General features: G+C 42.6%; 1 protein-coding gene across 8 annotated transcripts in view; it reads left to right on the top strand.

The window, feature by feature from the left end:
- Positions 1-21577, top strand: part of NAV2 (neuron navigator 2) — a 332059-nt gene that overhangs the window by 303336 nt on the left and 7146 nt on the right. For all 8 annotated transcript variants that reach the window (XM_044436703.1, XM_044436702.1, XM_044436706.1 and 5 more), the window contains 8 exons: positions 272-372; positions 3486-3581; positions 4886-5054; positions 8319-8554; positions 9267-9421; positions 10447-10715; positions 10940-11058; positions 21072-21275. In XM_044436703.1, coding sequence (XP_044292638.1) covers positions 272-372; positions 3486-3581; positions 4886-5054; positions 8319-8554; positions 9267-9421; positions 10447-10715; positions 10940-11058; positions 21072-21275 — 1349 coding nt within the window. The remainder of the gene's footprint in view (positions 1-271; positions 373-3485; positions 3582-4885; positions 5055-8318; positions 8555-9266; positions 9422-10446; positions 10716-10939; positions 11059-21071; positions 21276-21577) is intronic.

Raw genomic sequence — 21577 nt, 5'->3', positions numbered from 1 at the left:
TTTGAGTCAGGGTTTCCCTGCTCTGCTTAACTTATTTTACTTCCCAGAGCTTAATAGATAAATAATAAATTATGCAAAACAAGCAAATGTGTTTACATTTGGTTTATTTGACTAGTTAATACTTTGTAGACTTAACTTCTCTTGCTGCAGAATATATAAGCCCATTGTCCACACAGCCCTGCTTATATTCACAAAGCTGGGTAAGTCAAGAGTATTTCCTTCTTAGTTGTCTGTATGTAATTAATAGAGAAGGTGTTTTTCCTGTTCACAGACATGCTGCTGGATGACCCCAGTGATGGCTCTTCTAGGAAAGAAGGTGGCAGGCATGTTAAAATAGTCATCAGCTTTCAGGATGACTTGAAATGGAAAGAAGTAAGTTTAAGCAACTTTGGTCCCTGCACTGTAGTTTTATTTGGAACAGCTTGGATTATCTGAAAAACTGAAGTGGTAGTAATTGCCAAGATACATTTCTGGGAATAGACTTTCTTTCTATACCTTGCTTACTATGAGAAAACAGTTGATATTTCACATCTGCCTCAGCCAGCCAAGTCTTAAAGTCCACTGAAGATTGATAAACTTTTGTCTAAACTTGAGTACTTTGTTAGACTCAAGGTAAGGGCTCACCTGACAAAATGTTCTCAGTTTAAAAAACATCCTGACACATAGAAAACTACCAAGCTGAGGAAAAGGCTACTCTAGAATCTTCCATAAGTTCTGGGTTTCTCTGTGCAGATTCCCCCCCCCCACTAATTACTTTTGTTGTGTAAATTTCTACCTATAGGCAGGTGGTATAGCCAAGACTCAGGTTTACCAGTTCATAAGGACTAGGCCACATCATTCTGAGTGATGAAACCTAAATGCTGGCTGATAGAAGAATGCCATGCTTAAACTGAAAGTTAAGAGGAATTGCTTAAAGCATGTTCCAGTGCAGGGCACAAGAAGGGCTAGTTGCTGCAGTGCCCTTACCAGAGCTGGTGGCAAGAGTGGGGAGTGATGGGCACCTGCTCAGAGCCCACACTCATCCAGAGGACCACAGGCCAGAGCCCCTCAGAATTGTCCCCCGCCCCTTGATCCTTTCCGCATGCTCATTCACCTGTCTGTCAGTCTGGTCATGATAATGCTGGTGATCAGTAGGAGACCCAGTCTGTGTCTGTGCCTACCTGCTCCCTGTTCTCTTCCAGTCAAGGAAGCAAGTAGTAGCAATGATGAGAGAGAGAATGATTTACAGTATCAGCTGGTGACCATGGTGGTGAGATAAATGCAGTAGGGGAGGGGATCCAACATGTCCCAAAGCCTGCACCTGGTGGTGCTACCTCCCAACATACACTTCTGCAAGAATCTCCTCTTGCTGATCTGTAGCCCATGCCCATTTCTTCCTGCAACTGAGACAGAGAGGAGTAAGTAATATTTGCAACATTTTTTTTCATTTTTAGAAGGCTGAGTGGGAAGTGGCCATATTTGCAAAACTGCTTCCATTCCCAAAAGATCAGTTTTGGCCTGGTTCCCACTATGACCTGCCTTGCACCTTCTTTCATTGAGTTTATGGTTGGAGTTCTGCTATAGACACCATGCCAGCAACTGTGGGTGTTCTAAGTGCTGTGAAGTCCAGACCTGCTAATGCCTTAGAAACTTGGAACAAATAAAAGGAAAACTGAATTAAACACGGTTTCAAGATCTGTCTTGTATAAGCTGAAAAATGCCCTATGGCCTTTCTCTTGCTCACTGGTTTTAAATTAAAATAACTGCCACCACCATCCCCCCATCTCCAATTAGTACGACGTGATCCAAGACACAAATCAGGTGCAGGGCAATGAAAGAGGCACCTGTCTGTCAACAAGGTTTTTAGGAAACTTGCAGTGTCACGCAGGACATTTTATGACTTTATACCAAAATCCTTTACTTGGGGCTAGATCTCAAAGATTTCATATAGAAGAGATTTTGTATAGAAGAGAAATACATATTTTAGCTGATTCTTTGCAGATTGGATTTGGCTGCTGTGTATCTTCTGGACACAATTCAAGGGGAGTAGTATAGAATCATAGAATAGTAGAGTCAGAAGGGGCTGGAAGGTCATTGGGTCCAACCCCCTGCTGTTGCAAAACACTAAGTTACACCATCCCATTTAGATGACTGTCCAAAGTGGTGGTGGTGTTGGTGATTTGCAATTGTGTAGGATCCAGGAGACAAATTATGGCCAGTGAGGAACAGCCCTCTGACTATTCTGCTTAACTATGAGGGGGGGAAACCCTACATGTACACGTTAAATATGAAATTGGGCTCTTGAACCCTGAGGGGTACAACCCTTTGCATTAAAGAATGGAATGCACTGGCTCTGCATCTTGTTTTTAAGCAAGCGTGACATTTCTGCTGACACTTTTAGTGCAGCAAGGGAGTTGCATGCGGCCCATGGGCTATCTGTTGCCCAACCCTTGTTTATGGGTTTTGACCTATAAACAGTGGGTCTCATCTAGTAATTCAGTAGCAGGGGAAGAAACTTCAGCAGTGGCATTGTTCTGTGAACCATTGTGCAAGAGATAGAGGTCAACATAGTTTGAGTGTGGAAGAGATTGTGCAATGCCTTCTGCAAACAGAGGCATACCTGTGAATTTCAGCTTGCTTTCTGAAGGCAAGGAATTTGCAGTAAATCAGAAAAAGCACCTCCTATTCTAATCCAGGAGTTAGCCTGGTGCTTTCTCAGACCAAGCCTGTCTGGTTTTTGAGAAGAAGGAAAAAACCTTTCTCAACAGCCTTTGAAAATCAATAGAATGTATTTGTTACATGACTTGATTTCTGTCCTGCTTCAATAACATTTCTGTTCCCTGTTTCCTTTTCTTTCTTTGTTTTGTTGATTATATTTATTGTTGGTTTTTGGTTTTGTCAAGTACTTCTCAAGTAGCAAGGATACAGTAATAAAAGCAATACTTGTTACAATCATACAAATGCTGATAGTCCTATGTTTGCATCCACATTGATCTGCCAGCTGAATATAGAAAGAATGATTGAGACAAAGAAAAAAACCCCAGCTTGTCATCCATATTTACTTCACAATGTTAAGCTTGGAATAGTTTGCACTATTTGGAATAGTTTGCACTAGGCTTGAGTCTGCGGCCATGACAGAAGTGCTGGTGAGGTGCCAGCACACCTACAGAATCCTTTATGCTAAGATCAGGGGTGGAGAACATGTGGTCCTCCAGAAGATAATGGCCTGAATCTCCTGCTGCTGGTGAGGGGTGGAAGTTCTAGCAACACCTAGAAGGCCACATGTTCCCTGTCTCTGGCTGAGGGTATGCTCTGTTTACGTCTGCATGTGCAGAGTTGTTCCCCCATGTCACAGAGAAGTCAGAGGAGCAGATCTCATCGCAAGTCTGGGCACCAGCATTGGTGGATCATAGTGACTTATACATGGGATATGTATGCAGCTTCTCCTATTTTAAAAGAAGCACTGCAGAGTCTAGCTTTCTTTTAACATGTGTACGTGTATTTAGGATTCTAGGCCTCGCCTCTTCCTTATTGGCTGCATAGGAGTCAGTGGAAAGACCAAATGGGATGTCCTGGATGGAGTTGTCAGAAGACTGTTTAAGGTAGATGGTGTTATTTTTATCATATGCTTGTCACTAATGGTTATTTACAGTACGTGTCCAGTTCTGCTTCTGTTTTTAAACCATATTTCTGGTAAGTTTTCTTTTTAGAACCAGCAACTTCCTATTGTTTGTAAAAGTGAAAGGAAAGGCTTGTATAATAGCACTATTCCCCCATACCACAGCACCATCTAGAGATAATGTAGTAGAAAAGCAGAAAAAGAAGAACCTTTCATTAAAAAGATAATAAATACTGGCTTACGGTTTGTATGTTACATTGTTGTTTTGCTGTGAGTTCACTATTCTGTGGCAAAATTAGAAATACAAAATTAAAGTTAAAAAGAGAATTGGAGGAGTCAGAATATAAGATGCTCTTCTAATTAACTTCTATTAACTGTTAAAATAGGTCTTGATCTTAGGCAAGGCATTCAGTGTCTGCTACTTCAGATAGTCAAATAAATGCCAACACAAATTACGGGAGACTCGTGCTTCTTGTCAGCCTAATGTCTTCTAGATTCTTCGGATTCCCAGCATCTATCAGTCCCAGCCAGCATGGGCACTGAATCAGAAATTCTGGAAGTTGTCATCCAAAATGTCTGCAGGGCACCAAGTTGGAGAAGACTGGGTTGGGGCGTTTGAAGCAGCAACTCATACATTTCACCTGATATTTGTGATATTGCCATCTCACCATGGGGTAGAAGGGTACCACTGCTTTGCACTTTATGTCATTGGCTGTACAGAGGACCATAAGAACAGCCTTGCTTGATCAGATCGAAACTCTGCTCTAATCTTATACCCTGTGCAAAAGCGTCCTGCCTGATACCTGTGGAAATAAAGCATGGCTATCGTAGCATCCTCTTGTTCAACCCCAACATCTGAGGTCTTTCATTTGTAATTAATACAGAATTTTCATTCCACTACACAGTTACTCCTCCTCCATGTGCTTCTCCAGATTAAAGATACAATACAAATACAAAGTCTTACATTAACACTCTTATCTAGGAACTAAGCATGATAATCAGTCTCCAGTGGCTTGCTATGCGATGTTATTTTTTTCTGCACAAATCCATTGCCGCCTACTCCAGTTTGGTACAGTGTTCACTCAAATGGGTGTGAATATTGGCTTAACTAAAATAGGCTTTAGATTTCCCTTTCTTTTTTCCATAACTTGTTTCTTGAGGTACTCATTTTGGGATTACTTCATTCCAAATATCTAAAATGTACCTAGTTGTGACTTTCATGATTAAAGCCAGGGACCATGAAGGTAAAGTTACCTTATTTTCTTCTTTTCCTCTTCCCCTTCCCAGGAATACATCATTCATGTAGATCCTGTGAGTCAGCTAGGGTTGAATTCAGACAGTGTCCTGGGATACAGCATTGGGGAAATCATTCGCACAAATAGCGCCGAGACACCTGAGCTGCTGCCCTGTGGCTACCTGGTTGGTGAAAACAACACCATCTCAGTGTCTATCAAAGGTAAATTATAGATAATTCATTTGTTAGCGTTTTTTGTAATTACAGGTCTTGTCAGTCTTCAGCACTGGAAAGACCTCAGAGGAGTAGTGCAGATTTTAATGAGCTTATCTATTTTCTTCCTTGACTACGTAAAGCTTTTCCTTAAATTGCATGGCTCTATCAGTGAGCAATTTCTGATGCAGCCACATTCATTTGCTTGAAGTTAATGTGTTCAAGGCATTTCCTGTATTAAAGAGAATGTGCAAATTTCTTTTTAATGCCGTTCTCTTGCTAACTGGTGTAATTTGCTTATTCTTGAAGTACTCTTTGTTGTAAGAGGGATCAGTCAAACACAAAACAGGGTATTGGAACCGTCCTTGTAACTCAGCAAAGGTTGTCTGCAACGCAAATATCTCCAAACCTTCATTCTAAGTAAATACAGTATAACATATACTTAACAGCAGAAGAGAGAACCTCTGGACAGTAGGCTTAATCTGGTTCAGAGAGGTATCTAATTCAGACTACAGAAAGTTGGGCACAGTCCACCACCACCAAGTTTCCCCTGTGCTGGGAAAAGAAATTCCTGTCTTTTCTGTGTCTGGAGATAACAAGGGGATAGTTTGCAAGACCAAATCCCAAGCCCCAGCCAAGTCTCTTGCAGCACTGCTCAAATCCCATATACGAGTAAGAAAGCGCTTTGTGAGTAGAAGGTGCCTGACTTGGCCAGTGCTTGCAGAAGCCAGCTCAGCCAGTTGGGTATCTTTCTCCATGCAGAGAGAGATACAGAGCTCTGTGCTTTCCTTGGCTTGAAGAAGGGTGTGGAAGTGCTGTCCCTACACTCAGAGAGGTCAGGGAGGGACCCTTGATGCAATTGGTCTGAATTTCTTGAAGGCATGCTTGGTCCAAGAATATGGTATACAGCATAGCCACTGAACAAAAAGAGGTTTCGCTCCTGATCTACAGAATGTGATAGAAAGCTGAGTGTATTCAGTGACTTTGTATTCTCTTCAACTGAAGGAATAATTTAGAAGAGAATGTTACATGATACATGCGAAATAGTTTTCTTCTGCATAAAAATGGGAAGGCCCTGGGCATACGCAGGGCACTAATGATTTGCATTTATATCATGGAAATTAACTAGTGCAAAAGAAACATGGTACTTAAAATGCAACTTTATTTTATACATAATGGTTTGCAAACATGACAAATAAGTGTACTTATCCATTATGTGCAAGTAGACTTCCACTCGAACAGCAGGGCTTCCCATTGGTAATCCAATTGGTAGAAAGGGTAACTTGTATACCACCAGTTCTCCCAAGACACTGCATAAGATTGGGATGGAGTGGAATGTGGTGGCCTGAAATGATGGAGAGAACTAACAAGGAGGAAGAAAGCAAAATAAATAATCTTGGAGTCAACTACGGTTTCATTTTTCTTGAGTTCATTGCTGTGTTAACAATCTGGTGTTGTTTAAGGATTTGTAGGGTTTGTAAGAAAAAACATGCCAAGTTAAACGTGAGACTTGAAGTGTCAGCCCCCCCCCCCTCTCTCTCTCTCTCTCTCTCTCTCACACACACACACACACACACAGACACACACACACGGAGAGGGACAGGGAGAGGGACAGGGAGAGATTGGCTGCAATGATCTTTCAATCATTTTGTGGTAAGCTAGTAAAGCATTTACACCTTCCAGATATACAGCTGTTCATACAAATGTTTGATCCTGATTATTTTTAGCTGGAGTGCTAAACATTCCACATCCATGTGATCGCCCAGCTGAACTGCCATCTGCTGGCTTTTAAGAATTGCTGGCTTTGTTTTCTGAATCAGTCAGTCCTGCCTGCTGACATCGCATAAATTTTCTCTTGTACAAGTTCCTCTGCCAGAAAAGATAGAATTCTCTGTAAGGTAATGAGTGCTGCTCGTTTTGCAGCCAAAATGTGAGATAGCTTATCAGCACACTTAGAGAATCCTGAGGTTTGCAGAAACAAATTCTCTCTCACATACAGAGACACATCCACAAAGATCTGAAGAGATAACTTTTCCCCACCCTCCCTCCTATAGATCATCAGACACTGAATTTGCTTTGTAGGCATGGAATATTAAGCATCATTTGGGAAAATATCCAGAAACTGGAGTCAGGGGTAGATGGAGTGGAATGTCCTGGAGGAAGGCATGCTTGACTGGGTGCGACATAGCATAATGACTGGGAGATACTGGAGATTGTGTAGGTGGCACACATAAAACTTTAGTGAGCCTTGCACAACTGGACAATGATACAGTGGCATATGCCATTATCAACAGCATGATGTGCATATTTGTGAGTAGGCATACATATTTTCTACTTGGAAATACGTTTTGCCCATCACTAAAAGAATATTTTCAACAAATATACATGTCCAGAAGATTTTTCCAGCACTGAATGTGATTATACGTATGGTCTGGACTCTCTCCTGTTGATAGTATCAGTTGTTGCATGTTCTGCATTCATTCATGAAAATGTGCATATTCACCAGTCACTTTGTGTAAAGTCCAGTATATATGCCTGATTTCTGACTTAAGTTTAAGAACTTATTGCTGGTTGCTTCCCTCCATGGCTAGTTGTCATAACTTGAAATGGGTTACAAGCTGTGAGCAGGAGCGAGAAACATCCACAAATGTTAGGGCAAAGCAGGAACATGGAGGAGAATATTGTAGAAATTTAAGGGCAGCTGCCAGCTGAGAAGTGATAAGAGAGCTTGGCAGGTGCATGAGAGAGCTTTGGAGAACAGCAGAAGGCCTGGGCAGCTCTCTAGCCATTCCCACAACTCACAAGAATATTGGCCTGATGGGTCCAGGCAACATGACAAACCTTTATGGGTGTGAGCAACCCTAAAACAAGCTGTGGGTTCTTGGGGTGGCTTATAGGAGAAAAATAAAGCACCCGGCCAGAACTGCTCATTTTGCTGATCATCCACGGTTGGATTATATGTCATGTGAACCATGCCATTATCTCTTCCGCCCCCCCTTGATTTCCTTCTTTTCTGTAAGAAGCAATGTTATATTCAATATAAGTAATATGAATATTTTCATCTTTTTTGTCTTAGTATAAACATTTGCTAAACATTGTTTTAAAGATCTTAGTGATGGGGAGGTATAAAAGATAGTGCATGATATTAAGGAGTGGATACTCCTAATTTTCCTTGAGTGAAGCACATAACTTTGGAAATCAATTAAAATCCTTAAAACATCTAGATGACTTTCTCAAACAACTTTTTAAAAGCAATGACATCTGTTCTTACAGGTATCGTGGAGAATAGTTTGGACTGTCTCGTATTTGAGTCTCTGATCCCAAAGCCTATATTGCAACGTTACGTGTCACTCTTGTTGGAACATAGGAGAATCATCTTATCTGGTCCAAGTGGCACAGGAAAGACATACTTAGCTAATCGTCTCTCAGAGTATATTGTACTTAGAGAGGGCCGGGAGCTGGCTGATGGTGCTATTGCAACATTTAATGTGGATCATAAGTCCAGTAAGGTGAGCACAGAATTTGACATGACCAAAATAATGTTTCTTTCTACACTGGGGAAAGTTTCCTGCTTGAACAATTGCATTTGGTGGCATATGGGGCCTTGCACTTCACCCTGACCAAGTAAGTGGATAGCACTGCTCAAAGAGTGAGGTGGGCTTCCTCCAGGTGTGGCCTAAAGACAGACCTGTAGACTGTCCGCAGGAGGAGAAGGTTATTATCTGGTGAGCCATGGCACTGTTATGAATTAATTTTGTTTAGAGATTCTTACACTCTGTCCTGGAGTAGCCATTTGTGATGCTAAGTCTGTCCGAACAAAGCCCACCTGAGTGATGAAGTTCTCACATCTGATAGTTTCCTGTGGAAGGCATGTGAGGAGGACCTACTGGTGTCTCAGTAGCTTTACCAAGCAACCCTGTCAACATTGCTGCTTCTCTTGCCTCATCTCGTCTCTTCCCTTCATTGTGGCATGTAGCTCCTGATCTTCATGGTCCTGGCCCTACTCCCTGCTGTGACACCAAGCTCTCAGTCAGAGTTTGCCCAAGCTATTCTGATTTACCAGTTCCATTCAAAAAGCTATTTTTATTGAGGAAAAGAAAGGGAATTATATGCATTATACTTTTGAACACTGTTTTAACACTGAATCTAGCAGGATCGATTTCTTTTCAGTTTTCCAAAAGAAAGTGCTAACATCATTTTCTTTTTGCAATTGTATTTCAGGAACTCCGCCAGTACCTTTCCAACCTTGCTGACCAATGCAATAGTGAAAATAATGCTGTGGAAATGCCTCTGGTGATCATCCTGGACAACCTGCACCATGTTAGCTCCCTGGGAGAGATCTTCAATGGGCTCTTAAACTGCAAGTACCACAAATGGTAATAACACGCAGTGCCTCAAAGTTCAGTGACTGCCAGGGTGCTTGCTTCAGGAATATTCCCTCAGTCTTAATGTTGAGCAGAGTGGACTCTGTCCAGACTAAGTTACTTGACTGTAGGTGTCACTGAAACCATTGTAAAAAGTTGGTCGGGACTTTTGCATCCCATTGCTGTCACTAAGTAAACTAACATAGTGCAGTTCTGCTTCTACTTATAAGCATGTCCCAGTGAGTGCTGTGGAGCTTACATCAGGGTAAGCTCATAGAGGATTATTAGCTTAGGCCAGCACCAACCTAAGACCTGCCACTGAAGATATGGTTGCTTAACATTGTTTGTTCAAATTACTGTCTGCAGTTCGGACTCCCTAAACTACCTCTTTGGCTATGTTCTCTCCTTCTCTCATAATTTTTGAAGTCCTCTTGCCTGCCACTGCCTTCCAGCAGAGAGCTACTCCTGTCCTTAGGGTCTGTGTCTTTTCTTTTTGACCTTTCTTTGTGTTCACTCTTCCAAGTATTGTACTTCTTGCTCTCCATTTCACCTGGACTCCTGTCTCCTTTGCATTGTCTTTCCTTAATCTGCTTTGGGGAATCATTGTTGAAAAGTAGGGTATAAATTCAAGAATAACTACAAATTGGGTCCCTGCTTCTGATTCTAATACCTGTTACTCCCTCCTCCTTCAGCCATCTTCCTTCTTCTCACCCAGCTTCTCATTCAACTGATTTCTTTGCCTACTCAATATTCCAAACTAAGTGGACATTTTGGCTTGGCAAACTCACCACATTTTCCCTCACAGGATCTGTACTGTTTGCTGAGGAGATTAAATGTTTTGAAACATTCTGTGAAACAATAGAAACTCAGTCAATATTGGAGGTGGGGATAGTGGGGCAGCTATCAAAGTAACTCACCTCAAACATACTCCACTCCTATCTCAATGGTAGTAGCAAAAAAATAGAGGGATTGTTTTCTTCGGGAAAAGACCTAAGAAATTTTTCTAAATTTAATATTGACTAATCTGTTTCCCATAGTCCTTATATTATTGGAACAATGAACCAAGCAACGTCTTCTACACCCAACCTTCAGCTACACCACAACTTCAGATGGGTACTTTGTGCCAACCATACAGAACCAGTCAAGGGCTTTCTTGGTCGTTTCTTGAGAAGAAAACTCATTGAAACAGAAATTGGTGGCAGGACAAGAAATGCAGAACTGGTTAAGATCATAGATTGGATTCCCAAAGTCTGGCAGCATCTCAACAAGTTCTTGGAGGCTCACAGTTCTTCTGATGTTACTATTGGTGAGAATTGTCTTTTGGAAATCATGGCATATTTCCCAGAACTTGATTAAAAAAACTAGATTTCTTCATTCTCTCTCCTTTGTCTTTTTATGTATTTTTCTCTGTCATGTGTGTGCTCCCTCTCTCCCCTGCCCTCATATTTTTCCATGCTCAATGTTGGCATAAATACTATCAAGTTCACCAATGATATTTAGCAGGTAATTTTCTTCTTCTCATTCTCACAGGTCCACGACTCTTCCTTTCTTGTCCTATAGATGTTGATGGTTCCAGGGTCTGGTTTACTGATCTGTGGAACTACTCCATTGTTCCCTATCTTCTTGAAGCAGTCAGAGAAGGGCTACAGGTGAGGAGCCTACATGTGAATCATAGTATATCCCTATTCTCTGTTCCAAGAGCAGGAAAAAAAAGGCAGCTACAGCACAGTCACATGAATCCAGACCTGCATGGTATGTGATTTGTCGAGCCAAATACCACTCATCAGTTGTTCCGTTGTGGCTACCAGGTACTTCACTAGTCCTTGCATTGCTCAGAAGTGTATCTGGAATTCCTCTCTTACAGACTTCCCAATCTGGCACTCTCCAATATATTGGAATGCAATTCTTGTAATTCCCAGTCACTGGCCATGCTGGCTGGAAATTATGGGAGATGGCAGTCCAACAGTTTGAGAAGATGTTATATTTGGGAAGGCTGTTTTATAAGGAAAACATTAAAGGCACACAAACTTTATTAACTGCCCATCTGTTTTTTCAGTCCTTGGCACTGACTCTTTGCCTTTTCCATTTCCCTTCCTTATATAATTCTATTTATCTATCCTGTTTCTTTCTTTCTTTGAGATTATTTTAAGCCGCCTTTAGGCTTGGCTTGAGCATAATTGTGCCACTGTAGCTATTCTACCCATCTGTCAGCTATCTGTCACTTCTTTTTTTAAGAACACAAATTTACAAGTACTCTTTCATTCAGAAGAATAATTCAAAGCAAAAGTCAAAGGACTCTAGGATTACTCTCTTGGGAGTCATTTAGCAGTGATGAACTGATGCTGTTTAGTATCTCCTGACAAATTTTGATTTTGACCTATTTCCGGTAGCTGAGATAATGCTGCTGCCGTGATCTGATTCAGCAAATATAGAGAGCAAGAAAGTGTGTCATTGCAGACTGAAAAATGTCCTACAGTTGCAGTACCCAGCCTTCTGTGTACCTATGGGCATATTGGGGAATTTAAGAAACTGCTGTGGACACTACCACAAAACTGATCCCAAAAGATGTTTCTAGTCACATAATAACTGTTGTGAGGGCCTGACTAATCAAGGGGGTGGGAAGAGAAATGGGTGGGGGGGGGGGCTAGCAAGGAGCCCTGGGCTACTGTATACAGAGGGCTACTGCTTCTGCGATGGGTTTTTACACATCCTCCTCTTCCCCCTGCAAGTGCCTTCTAAAACTCCTTAAGACTTTCCTGGTGGTCAGCACATTTAGAAGTTAGCCAAGATGCTTCAGATTGGAAGGAAGAATTAGTGGAGGTTGACCTATGGAGGTTTCTCTGCTACTACTTTGAAATGTAGTCCACCCCATTTTGGTTCTCAGTTGCCGGCTTTTGTTGTTGTTCACAAAGGAAAAGTATACATTTGGATGCATACTTTTTAAACCACACACCCTTATTCTCTTTGAATAAGAATAAAATACTCATTTTCGCAAAATGGTGCACTGTGGAAGTGCACATTTTCCAGCCAGTATCTTAAGCTCAGGAATGTTTATGTTTTGTTTGCAAAATGTATTAAGGTTTAGGGTTGTGAACAGGGCAGGTGTGGCAAAGAATCTGGAAGTTTAGTGTTCTCAACATTTTTTAAAAGTTTCTGAAACCTGGAAGTGTTTGAAAAGACAATATTGTGAGACATGCACATTTTTAGACAACCACAGATAATTTTTTGATGGTTTGCTTGTGTCTGCCTGCATTTCCATCAATATTGCAACTCTGGACTAGAGAAATCTGAGCTAAATCCATGCACTGCAAGGTCTTTCCTCAGTAACGGTGTAGAATTCTAGGTCAGGAGGGATGTTAGCCTTGGCACCCATTTCTGTCCAGGCAGTGCTGTCTCCCGTACAGTTCATGTTTTTAAAAAGCAGTTAAAATGAAATGGCGTGTTGACATGAAGGGTGCCAGCAACCGCACTGCTTTTTGTCAGTGCCCTGTGACCTGGGGCAGAGGATTGGTGGATGAGCTCAGTGTTGGTTTACTTGTGCAAACTCTTGTTCTAGGCCATGGTTGAGTGGGTCAAGTAGACCATTAAAAGCTTGGAATAGTTCCCACTTGCTCCCTTGTGACCTTTTGGGAAATCTGTAACCTATGTATTGGTCATCTGTCCTTACTTTTTTTTTTTTTTGGATTTATATCCTGCCTTTTTCCTACAAAGGGCTCAAGGCAGCTTACATCATTCTCCTCCTGCATCTTATCCCCACATCCCTGTGAGGTAGGTTGGGCTGAGAGTCTGTGACTGGCCCAAAGTCACCCAGTTGGCTCCATGGCTGAGCGGGGACTAGAACCCAGGTCGTCTGAGTCCCAGTCCCATGCTCATAACCACTACACCACACTGGCTCTCCAGTGTGTCTTTGATGTCTTTGATGTCATCCACAGCTGCTGAAAAGTCCCGCCCCAAAATGTTGCAAACTGATTCCATCCATTTATTTATACATATCCATTTGGCATGCACACTCTCCCTCTCCCTCTCCCTCTCCCTCTCCCTCTCTCTCAGCCTTCTTCCTCCTTGTGGTGATCAATTCTGCATTCTTCATAGAAAGTTACAAGATAAAGCTTGGGAGAGGATTCTGGAAGTGGAGAGATAAGAGCTAATACCACTTCCAAGTGATATGAAAATGAAGGGCCAAGTTGACATACTCAGAAGCTCCAGTGGAGGGTGCTTTTCTCTCCCCTCCTCTTTGATTCTGCAGGGACTGACAAATTTAAGGATAGGTAATTAGGAAGGAAAGGTTTAAACCTCCCCTATTTGCAAGGCCAGCTCCAAGTTTCTGAAGACGCTTGGGGAAGATAGCCTCAGCACGATCTCGCCTTGCTGAGCCTTACCTTCTAACTTGCCTGTTCACTCTTTCAGCACTGATATCCTTTGCTTCCTTGATAGGCAGTTGGTGAGTGGCAGCAGTCTCTGGTGTGCCTGCTTCCTTCATTCCACCACCATTGTCTGGGCCAGGGTGAAAGGCAGATGAACTAGCAGGATGCAGTGGTACAGAGGAGGAGCAGTTCCAGGGGTCCCTCCAGCCCTCTCCCCACCCTCATGGATTGCTTGCCTCGTTTATTGTTCAAAAGCAAACCCACCTGCTTCTGTCCTTCCTTCCACTGGGCACAATAGGACCTGCCTGCTTATCCTGTGTCTCATGGCTCAGCCAGTGCAGTCTGACATTCTGCTCCCTCTTCTGCTCCAAGGCCAAGTCTTTGGCTAGATTTATCCCAGATCCAAGACCAGCTCCATGTTCATGAATGAGGGCCTCATCCAGTTTCATTACCAACACCCCCAGTTCTTCCCCAACCCCAATTCTCTCTTGGCTCCAGCCACAACTGCTGGCTACCCAGCAGGGCTCTTCAAGACTCCTTGGATTCAATGGTGGGTCTGTATGGCTTACTGTATAATTGAGAAGGCTGGCTTTCAAATCACATAGTGCCACCTAGTGGATGATTTCACTTGGTATCTATCTGTTGTACTGTAGGATGTAAATTCTGTTCAGAAAGTAAGAGGCCAGAAATCCACTTTCCTCACATGTTTGGATGCTGTTTTTTGCCTCTTTTGAGGCAAACTCAAATGTTGCATCAGATTATTTCCATCTTTCTGGCAAAATATTTTTGCTTCCTGGATTCTGTTTTGGATCAAAAGAAGTGTTCATTACTTCCATGATCCTAAAGGATCATGTGCTTCCCAAGCTATCTCCCCCTGCACCTTAGACCATACTGCATGTCTAATCTCTTCAGCATTAAGGGAATTTCACAAATTTGGGCCCCTTCTGTTCAAGGGATGAAAGCTCCACTGGGAATGCCAGAAGTGGCTGTTTAGATCCTAGGCTATGGTGTGTGCTTTGCTGTTACTGTTCTGGTCTGCGGTTCTCACATATACTTGGCATAGCACAAAGGGTACTGTCACAACTCTCCAGTACGATCAGTGCTAACTTGAACTGAAAGCTTGCAGGCATGTCCTATTTGTACCTAGCTTATGTATAGCAGAGCTGCAGAGTCTCTCTCAGCTTGAGAGCTGAATTCCATTTAGAGAAGCTGTGGGGTTCAGTGTGGATGGGGCCCAAAGCAAAATGGGAGGGACCAAGAACACCTGCCTATTTTAGCTTTAAGCCTTCACTGCCTGTACGTTATGTTCAGCAGCATCATTTCCAGAAAGGCAGTGGTGCCGTGGGAAGGGGGCACAGTCTTCTAGACAAACCTGGAAAGCCACCTGGGCCTGAGGCTCTGTTACCCCTGATGTATATCATTTAGCATGATGATGCTGATGGTATGGTGAAGATAAATGTCCTAAGGAGTCTTGGCCTTGTATTCGTCATGTGCATGCACTTTGCTAAGATTCCCAGGTGTGTACAAGAAGCGGCCCATTTTGGTGGGACTGATAGCTTAGTCTCTAAGGATGATAAGGGGTTGGCTGAACCACACCGGCTCAGAGCTCAGACTCCGATAATGGAACTGTTCTTGCAACAGACAGCCCCGCACCTGCAGACTCAGTCTCTCAGTGCCAGTCCGAGCCCGCTCTGGATGAAAGTAGCTCAAGGACACCCCTGAGGCCCAGACTCCCTCCCGCCTGTGGGAATGAAGCAGACGAAGGATGGGAGAGAGGAGATTTGGAAATGGGTAGTTTCTCGGATGGAGAACGCCTGCCTTCTGAAGATGTGGACCCGAGGGCCTGTTGGCCCAATTAGGAGCTCAGAGTGCAGAACGTAGGCGCACCCAGTTCCACAGCAGCCCTCCTTCCAGAGACAGGCCCCGAAGGGTTCATGAGCAAGCTTTGGGTTGGCAGAAAGGGTTCAACATCTCTTTGTGTATGCTCAGAGGCTTGTAGATGCTTAGAGTCTTCTATATAGAATAATGATGCTTACAAGAAGTGCTGGAGAGACTCTCTTGCTTGAGAGGGAATGCCTAGCTCACAACAGTATTTAAGAAACAGAAACTCACCATACCACATGTCAGACCTCTCTCAAGGAGTTTCTTAGTTTATAGTTTTGGGTACTCCTGTTCAAAGGGAATAAACCCAGGGTTTCTGCTAAGTATACCCAAGCTGCTGAATTCTTTGGATCCTGGTCAAGAGGTATTGACTGGCATGCTTCAAATGCACTGTCCTTGGTCATATAGGAGCACCTCCTATTTGTATTAAATAGTGTTGGTTTTGCCTTTTGGTTTTCAAGTTGTAATTGCCAACTTTTGTTACAGATTACAGTTCCAAGTTTGCTAAAGGCTATCTACTTAGTATTTTAAAAGTGGGGAATGTGTAGGGTCAAAGGAGAATCTCTGATCTAGGGGATTTTAAAGGAATTCCAAACACTTAGCAGAATTCAGTACTAGATACTCAGGCTGCTTCCAGATAGAGGGCTCCTTGTGCTGCTGATTAAAATGTGCTGTGCATCTATCCCACCTTTGCTTTTCTTAATGGGCACTAAGAGCAAAGAAGTAGTGGGGGAACATGAGAAGGGGTTACAAAAGGAATGTAGCAACATCTGGCCCCTGTGCGTGCAGTAGGGCAATGGTGCATTAATGCATCTGGAAGCACCTGTGCTGCAGCCTAGGCAAGTTGCTCTTTTATTTCTGTGTAATTCTAATGTCTACTCTTGCAAGCACCTGTCTCTGTCCTGTAATGACGATAAAGGGGATAGCCGTTGGGGCCTTTGGCTTGCACAGAAACATTTATGTACAGAGCATTAATGGCATTTGGATGTTTTCATAATGGGAAGGTTTGCACACCACCCTAACCCACCCTGGCAGTAAGCCAGTGGGTTGGCTGTTACGCAAGCAGCCCATGGGGTGCCCAACAGCCAATCAGACTCACTCTGGATGGTCCAAGCCTTCCTTTACTCAGTCCTCTGCCTTGTAGCTCAGTGAACTTGGCAAACCAAAGCTGCATTGTCTCCTTTTCCCACTATATCTGTAAACCCTTTTTTTACTTCTGCAGCTTCCCCCTGTGTTTTCAGAGATTACAAACAGATTTCCTATGTCCAAACTATTCTGCCTTGTTCCGCCTAAATCTGTATTTTCAAAGAGCCTCCTAACTTTGATAGCTGTCAGTAGCAAGTTGTTAATGAAAAGAGGTGTTGCACTTTTCCTTCTCAAGCATCTTGGGTTTGGGGAATGGGTAGAAAAGTTGGGGCTTATCTGGGTCAAGAGCTAGGGCTGGTACCTGCTCAGCTTCAACAGCAGGTAACTCCCAAGGATTCATCCAGGTGAGACTTTCCACTTTTGAACCTGTGGAACTGTGTACCTTCACAGTTGTGCAAATCCAACTTTAAAAAATGAAAAAAGTTCATGCACATTTGAGGTGGAGCTTAACAACAGCAGCAGCAGCAGCAGCAACAACAACACAGTGGTCAGCCAGTGTCAATTCTTCCAATGTTCTACTTGGGCAATTTGGAAGAGCTTTCACTGGTAGTGGCATGATTGCCAAGAGCAGCAAGGGGGTTTTGTTGTTTTGCTTGCCGCTTCCCACTACCCACAATGAGATTGGTTACTTTGGTTTGGATGATGCTACAACCAACTCTGGGTTGAATAATCCTTACTATAGTGCATGGGTTCTTAGGCCAGCTTATTGTAAAAAAAACAAAAAACAAACCCACAAAGGGTTATTTAATCATCTGGACCAGGTCAATGTATCATGACTCCTGTGGGGTGTTGTTTAATTTTCCACCATATGATCCACAGGGGAGTAGACATCAGAACAATACTGTCCAGCAAGTGAAATACCACCCCAATAAGGGAAGTCACCAAAACTGTTCTATTACAAATGTGAATGGGAATATTTATTTCAATCTGAAAACACTTTAACTACTTCAGCTTTCCTCTTGCTGAAATGAAATGGCTAGCCTAAGGAGATGTTTATTCACAATAAGGTTCATGGCTCCACAGAGCAGGAGTTTTTGTAATGTCTTGCTGAACTCCAGTAAAATCAAAACCTTGCTTCAGAGTTCTTGGGCGACTTTTGCTTGAACTAGATGCCTGAAGCTGACTGACTCACCCAATCCTTGAGAAGTGTTGTCACCAAAGCAGAACCACCACGCCAGGCACTGAAATGGAGCTCTTTGATGGCCTTAGAACTAAGCTCCCAAGCCAACCATTTGGGAAGGGCACTTTTCCCCCCATAACGTCAATACACTTGTTACATCTAGATATTAACTTTTCAATTCCCTGTAAAAAATACCCTTCCTCCTTGTCTAAAAAATGTGCGTTATTTGCCACCTTGAGCGATTCATCGTTGGAAAATTGCTTTCCACGAAGATCTTTTTTTAAATTCGGGAATAGGTAGTAATCACTAGGGGCCAGGTCCGGGCTATAGGGTGGGTGGTTTATTTCTTCGAAACCACAGTCTCACAAAGCAGCCTTCAAAACACGCACCGTGTGAACGGGTGCATTGTCGTGAAGAAGCAACACACCTGCGGTCAGTTTTCACCACCCTTTTTCTTTAATTGCTTCTCTTAAATTATGCAGAGTGGTTGCGTAAGATGCTGTGTTTATGGTTTCACCTTTTTTCGTGTACTTGATCAATAAAATTCCCTTTGAGTCCCAGAACACTGTGGCCATTATTTTTCCAGCCGATGGAGTGACTTTGAATTTCTTTGGAGGGTCAGCACCTTTTCTATGCCACTGCACAGACTCCTGCTTACTTTCAGGGTCATAGTGATGAACCCAAGTTTCAGCTCCAGTAACAATCCAGTCAAAAATACTTGATGGATCTTCACCACAGAGCTCTAAAAACTCCCCTACAGAACTCGACTCACACTTGTTTCTGAGGCGCCATGAGCATTCGCGGCACCCATCTTGCACAGACCTTTGAAAGGTTAAGATGGTCATGCAAAATAGTAAATATGGTACCAACGGATAGGTTTGTCATCTTTACTAACATTTTGATTTTTATTCAGGCATCTTCCAGACAAGTTTTTCCATTTTTTTCACATTTTCTTTCATTGTGGCAGTAACCGGCCCGCCCGAGCAAGGGTCGCCTTCAATGCTTTCTCTGCCCCTTTTAAATTCACTTGACCACTTTTGAACAGTAGATAATGAAGGTACAGAGTCCTGGTAAACGGCCACCATCTCTTAGTGAATGATTTTTTGACTTTTTCCTTGTTTTGTAAGGAACTTAATCACAGCACGGTGCTCGATTTTCTTCAACATTGTCATGTCAGTCATCATGGTCGTCTTTCACTGAGGATTACTAGGGAACTAATGATCACACTTATTTGAAATTTTGCATGTATACCCTCAGATAGTGTCATTAGCTAATGCAATAACTAAATTACCCACATCAATAGCAAATCAACCCGATACCGAGAATACATTGAACACCCCTCATACTTCCAGTGCTGCTCACATTTTTCTGTGGCACAGCATTCTCAAAAGATACTGTTGGGTCTCTCACGTGAACCCCAGCAATCCCCCATGAATATCCTTTTCTGAAGTGGTCTACCTCAGCAAAGTGAAATTAGAAATTCCTGCAGGACTTTGTTCTGCTTCTTTCTATTTCTTTAGTAGCTCAGTCATTGCTTCGTGAAGCTGCCTCAGTCATCCTATTGTATTTCTTCTAAATACTGAATGTCCCTCACCTGGGTGCCACCTGTTTGTACAGAGGCAGCACAAAAGGAACCCAGAACTTTCTACAGCAAATGGAAACAAGACTAAATGAGTATTTCTGGAATGGAACAAGTCAACAGAACTGACTTGGGATGAGGTTACCTTGGGGACTGCCTCACCCCATAAGTTCCTGTGTGCTCCTTGTAGTCCTTAGCTAGAACACTTCCAGCGGTGTCAAATGCTCCAGTTGTCTGGCTCAGGAAGTCCTCAGAGCACCAGTGTTGCCTTCATGAATGCTTTTCCTGGAACACTAGCTGTCTGCTGAATTTCCATCTCTTCATGCAGGCTCTTCCTGAAAGTTGACCAAGACAGTATAGTTTTAGAGATCTGGCAATTACTTTATTAGATGTCTACTATTATAATCGGTCATTTCATCACTTTTAAACTGTTTTGATAGTTTTCTGGAATGCAGTGTCTAAATGTATGTTGGTGATGATGAGTAGGAGGAAGCATAGGACTGGAGGACATCAAGCCGGGGGACCCTGGTGTGTATTGATTTAAGCCGCTACTTGTGCCTTTTTCCTTGCTATGGAAAGTTTTCACTTGCGGATTTCCCAAATCGTTGCTGTTCTTAAATATAAAACTCCCGAGTTCAGTGGTCAGTGCTTTCCTGTTGATTTGGCACCCCAAACTTATACCACTGAATATCCCAGCATATTGTGATTTAGCCCAAAGAGTCCTCTATGCAAATTCTGTAGCTCTGCCTCTAAAAATAAGCAAACCTGCATCTGAACAGTACCTGAATGAAAACCCCATGAACCCTACTGATTGCTCTGGAGGAACTTGGCCTGCAGTGACAAGATACAGATAAGCGTATTAAGACAAGGTTCGTTGGGTTTAGCAAAAAAGTGTTTGATGCTTCCTAAATTCCATCAGCTTGGCCTCACTATTTGTATTCAAGATACAACTTTTTGTGATTGCTTTAAAGCAATGCTTTGCAGTATTTTAGACAACTGTTGTGGATTCTTTCCATGTGGCTTGCACCTCAGTGAATCCATGTGTGTTTTCTGTAGAACTGCAGCGAATTATAGAGTGCATGTATCACAAATATATATTCCATTAACCTGAATTGGCAGGCACAGTTGGTCCATATTGTCACCCCAGGTGTACTGAGATTTCATGGTAGATTTTACTTACCTATTTATTTCTATTTTATATTGTCCAATAGCTGAGACTCTGGGCAGTTAACAGACATTAAAATTAAATACTACAACATACACAAACATTAGCTTAAAATAATTTAAAAGAATAAAACCATAATTGGAATTGCTATGATTCTGCGTAGAAGCATAGCAGCAGTAGAGAATCAAGTGCAATATATAAAAACAAAGTTTAAAAGTTAACCTACTAAAATGCTGGGGAAATAAAAAGGGCTTCTAGACTACTTAGCTGAAGCCAGGTAGCTGCATCATGTGCTCTCCGTCTAAATCTGGAAGATGCTATGTATTATCTCAGACACTGAAGCATATAATACATAAATGTACTATGCCCTGCTTTTATTAAAGATATTTTCCTGTTCTTGGTTGCAGTTGTATGGAAGAAGAGCACCCTGGGAAGACCCTGCCAAATGGGTGATGGACACTTACCCATGGGCAGCCACCCCACAACACCATGAATGGCCGCCTTTGTTGCAGTTGCGCCCAGAAGATGTTGGATTTGATGGTTATTCTATGCCACGGGAAGGCTCGACCAGCAAACAAGTTCCACCCAGTGATGCTGAAGGAGATCCTCTGGTGAGATTTGTCAATGGAATAACATGATTTGCAAGTTATGTTAGATGAGGATCAGGCGTGCGTTGTGAAATCTGAAAACGTTCTTTCTGGCTTCTGTGGAAAGCGCACATCGATGAGCCCTCTTTTGCTCATTTGTTTTTTTGTGGTCCATGCCAGAAGTTTACAGTTATGCTGTAAATGTGATGGTGTGTACTTGACTTGGAGTTCACACGAGGTCTGGGTGATTGCATTGTCTCTGTTATGTGTCAGGCTTAAAGCTATATTGTGGCAAGCAGCTTTTTTGTAGAGTTAAGCGGAACAGT

Source organism: Varanus komodoensis, unplaced genomic scaffold, assembly GCF_004798865.1.
Source record: "Varanus komodoensis strain SLA01 unplaced genomic scaffold, ASM479886v1 scaffold3, whole genome shotgun sequence".
NCBI classification, from domain to species: Eukaryota; Metazoa; Chordata; class Lepidosauria; order Squamata; family Varanidae; genus Varanus; species Varanus komodoensis.
Note: the sequence above shows the minus strand (reverse complement) of the source record. Positions and strands in the feature narration are given on the sequence as shown.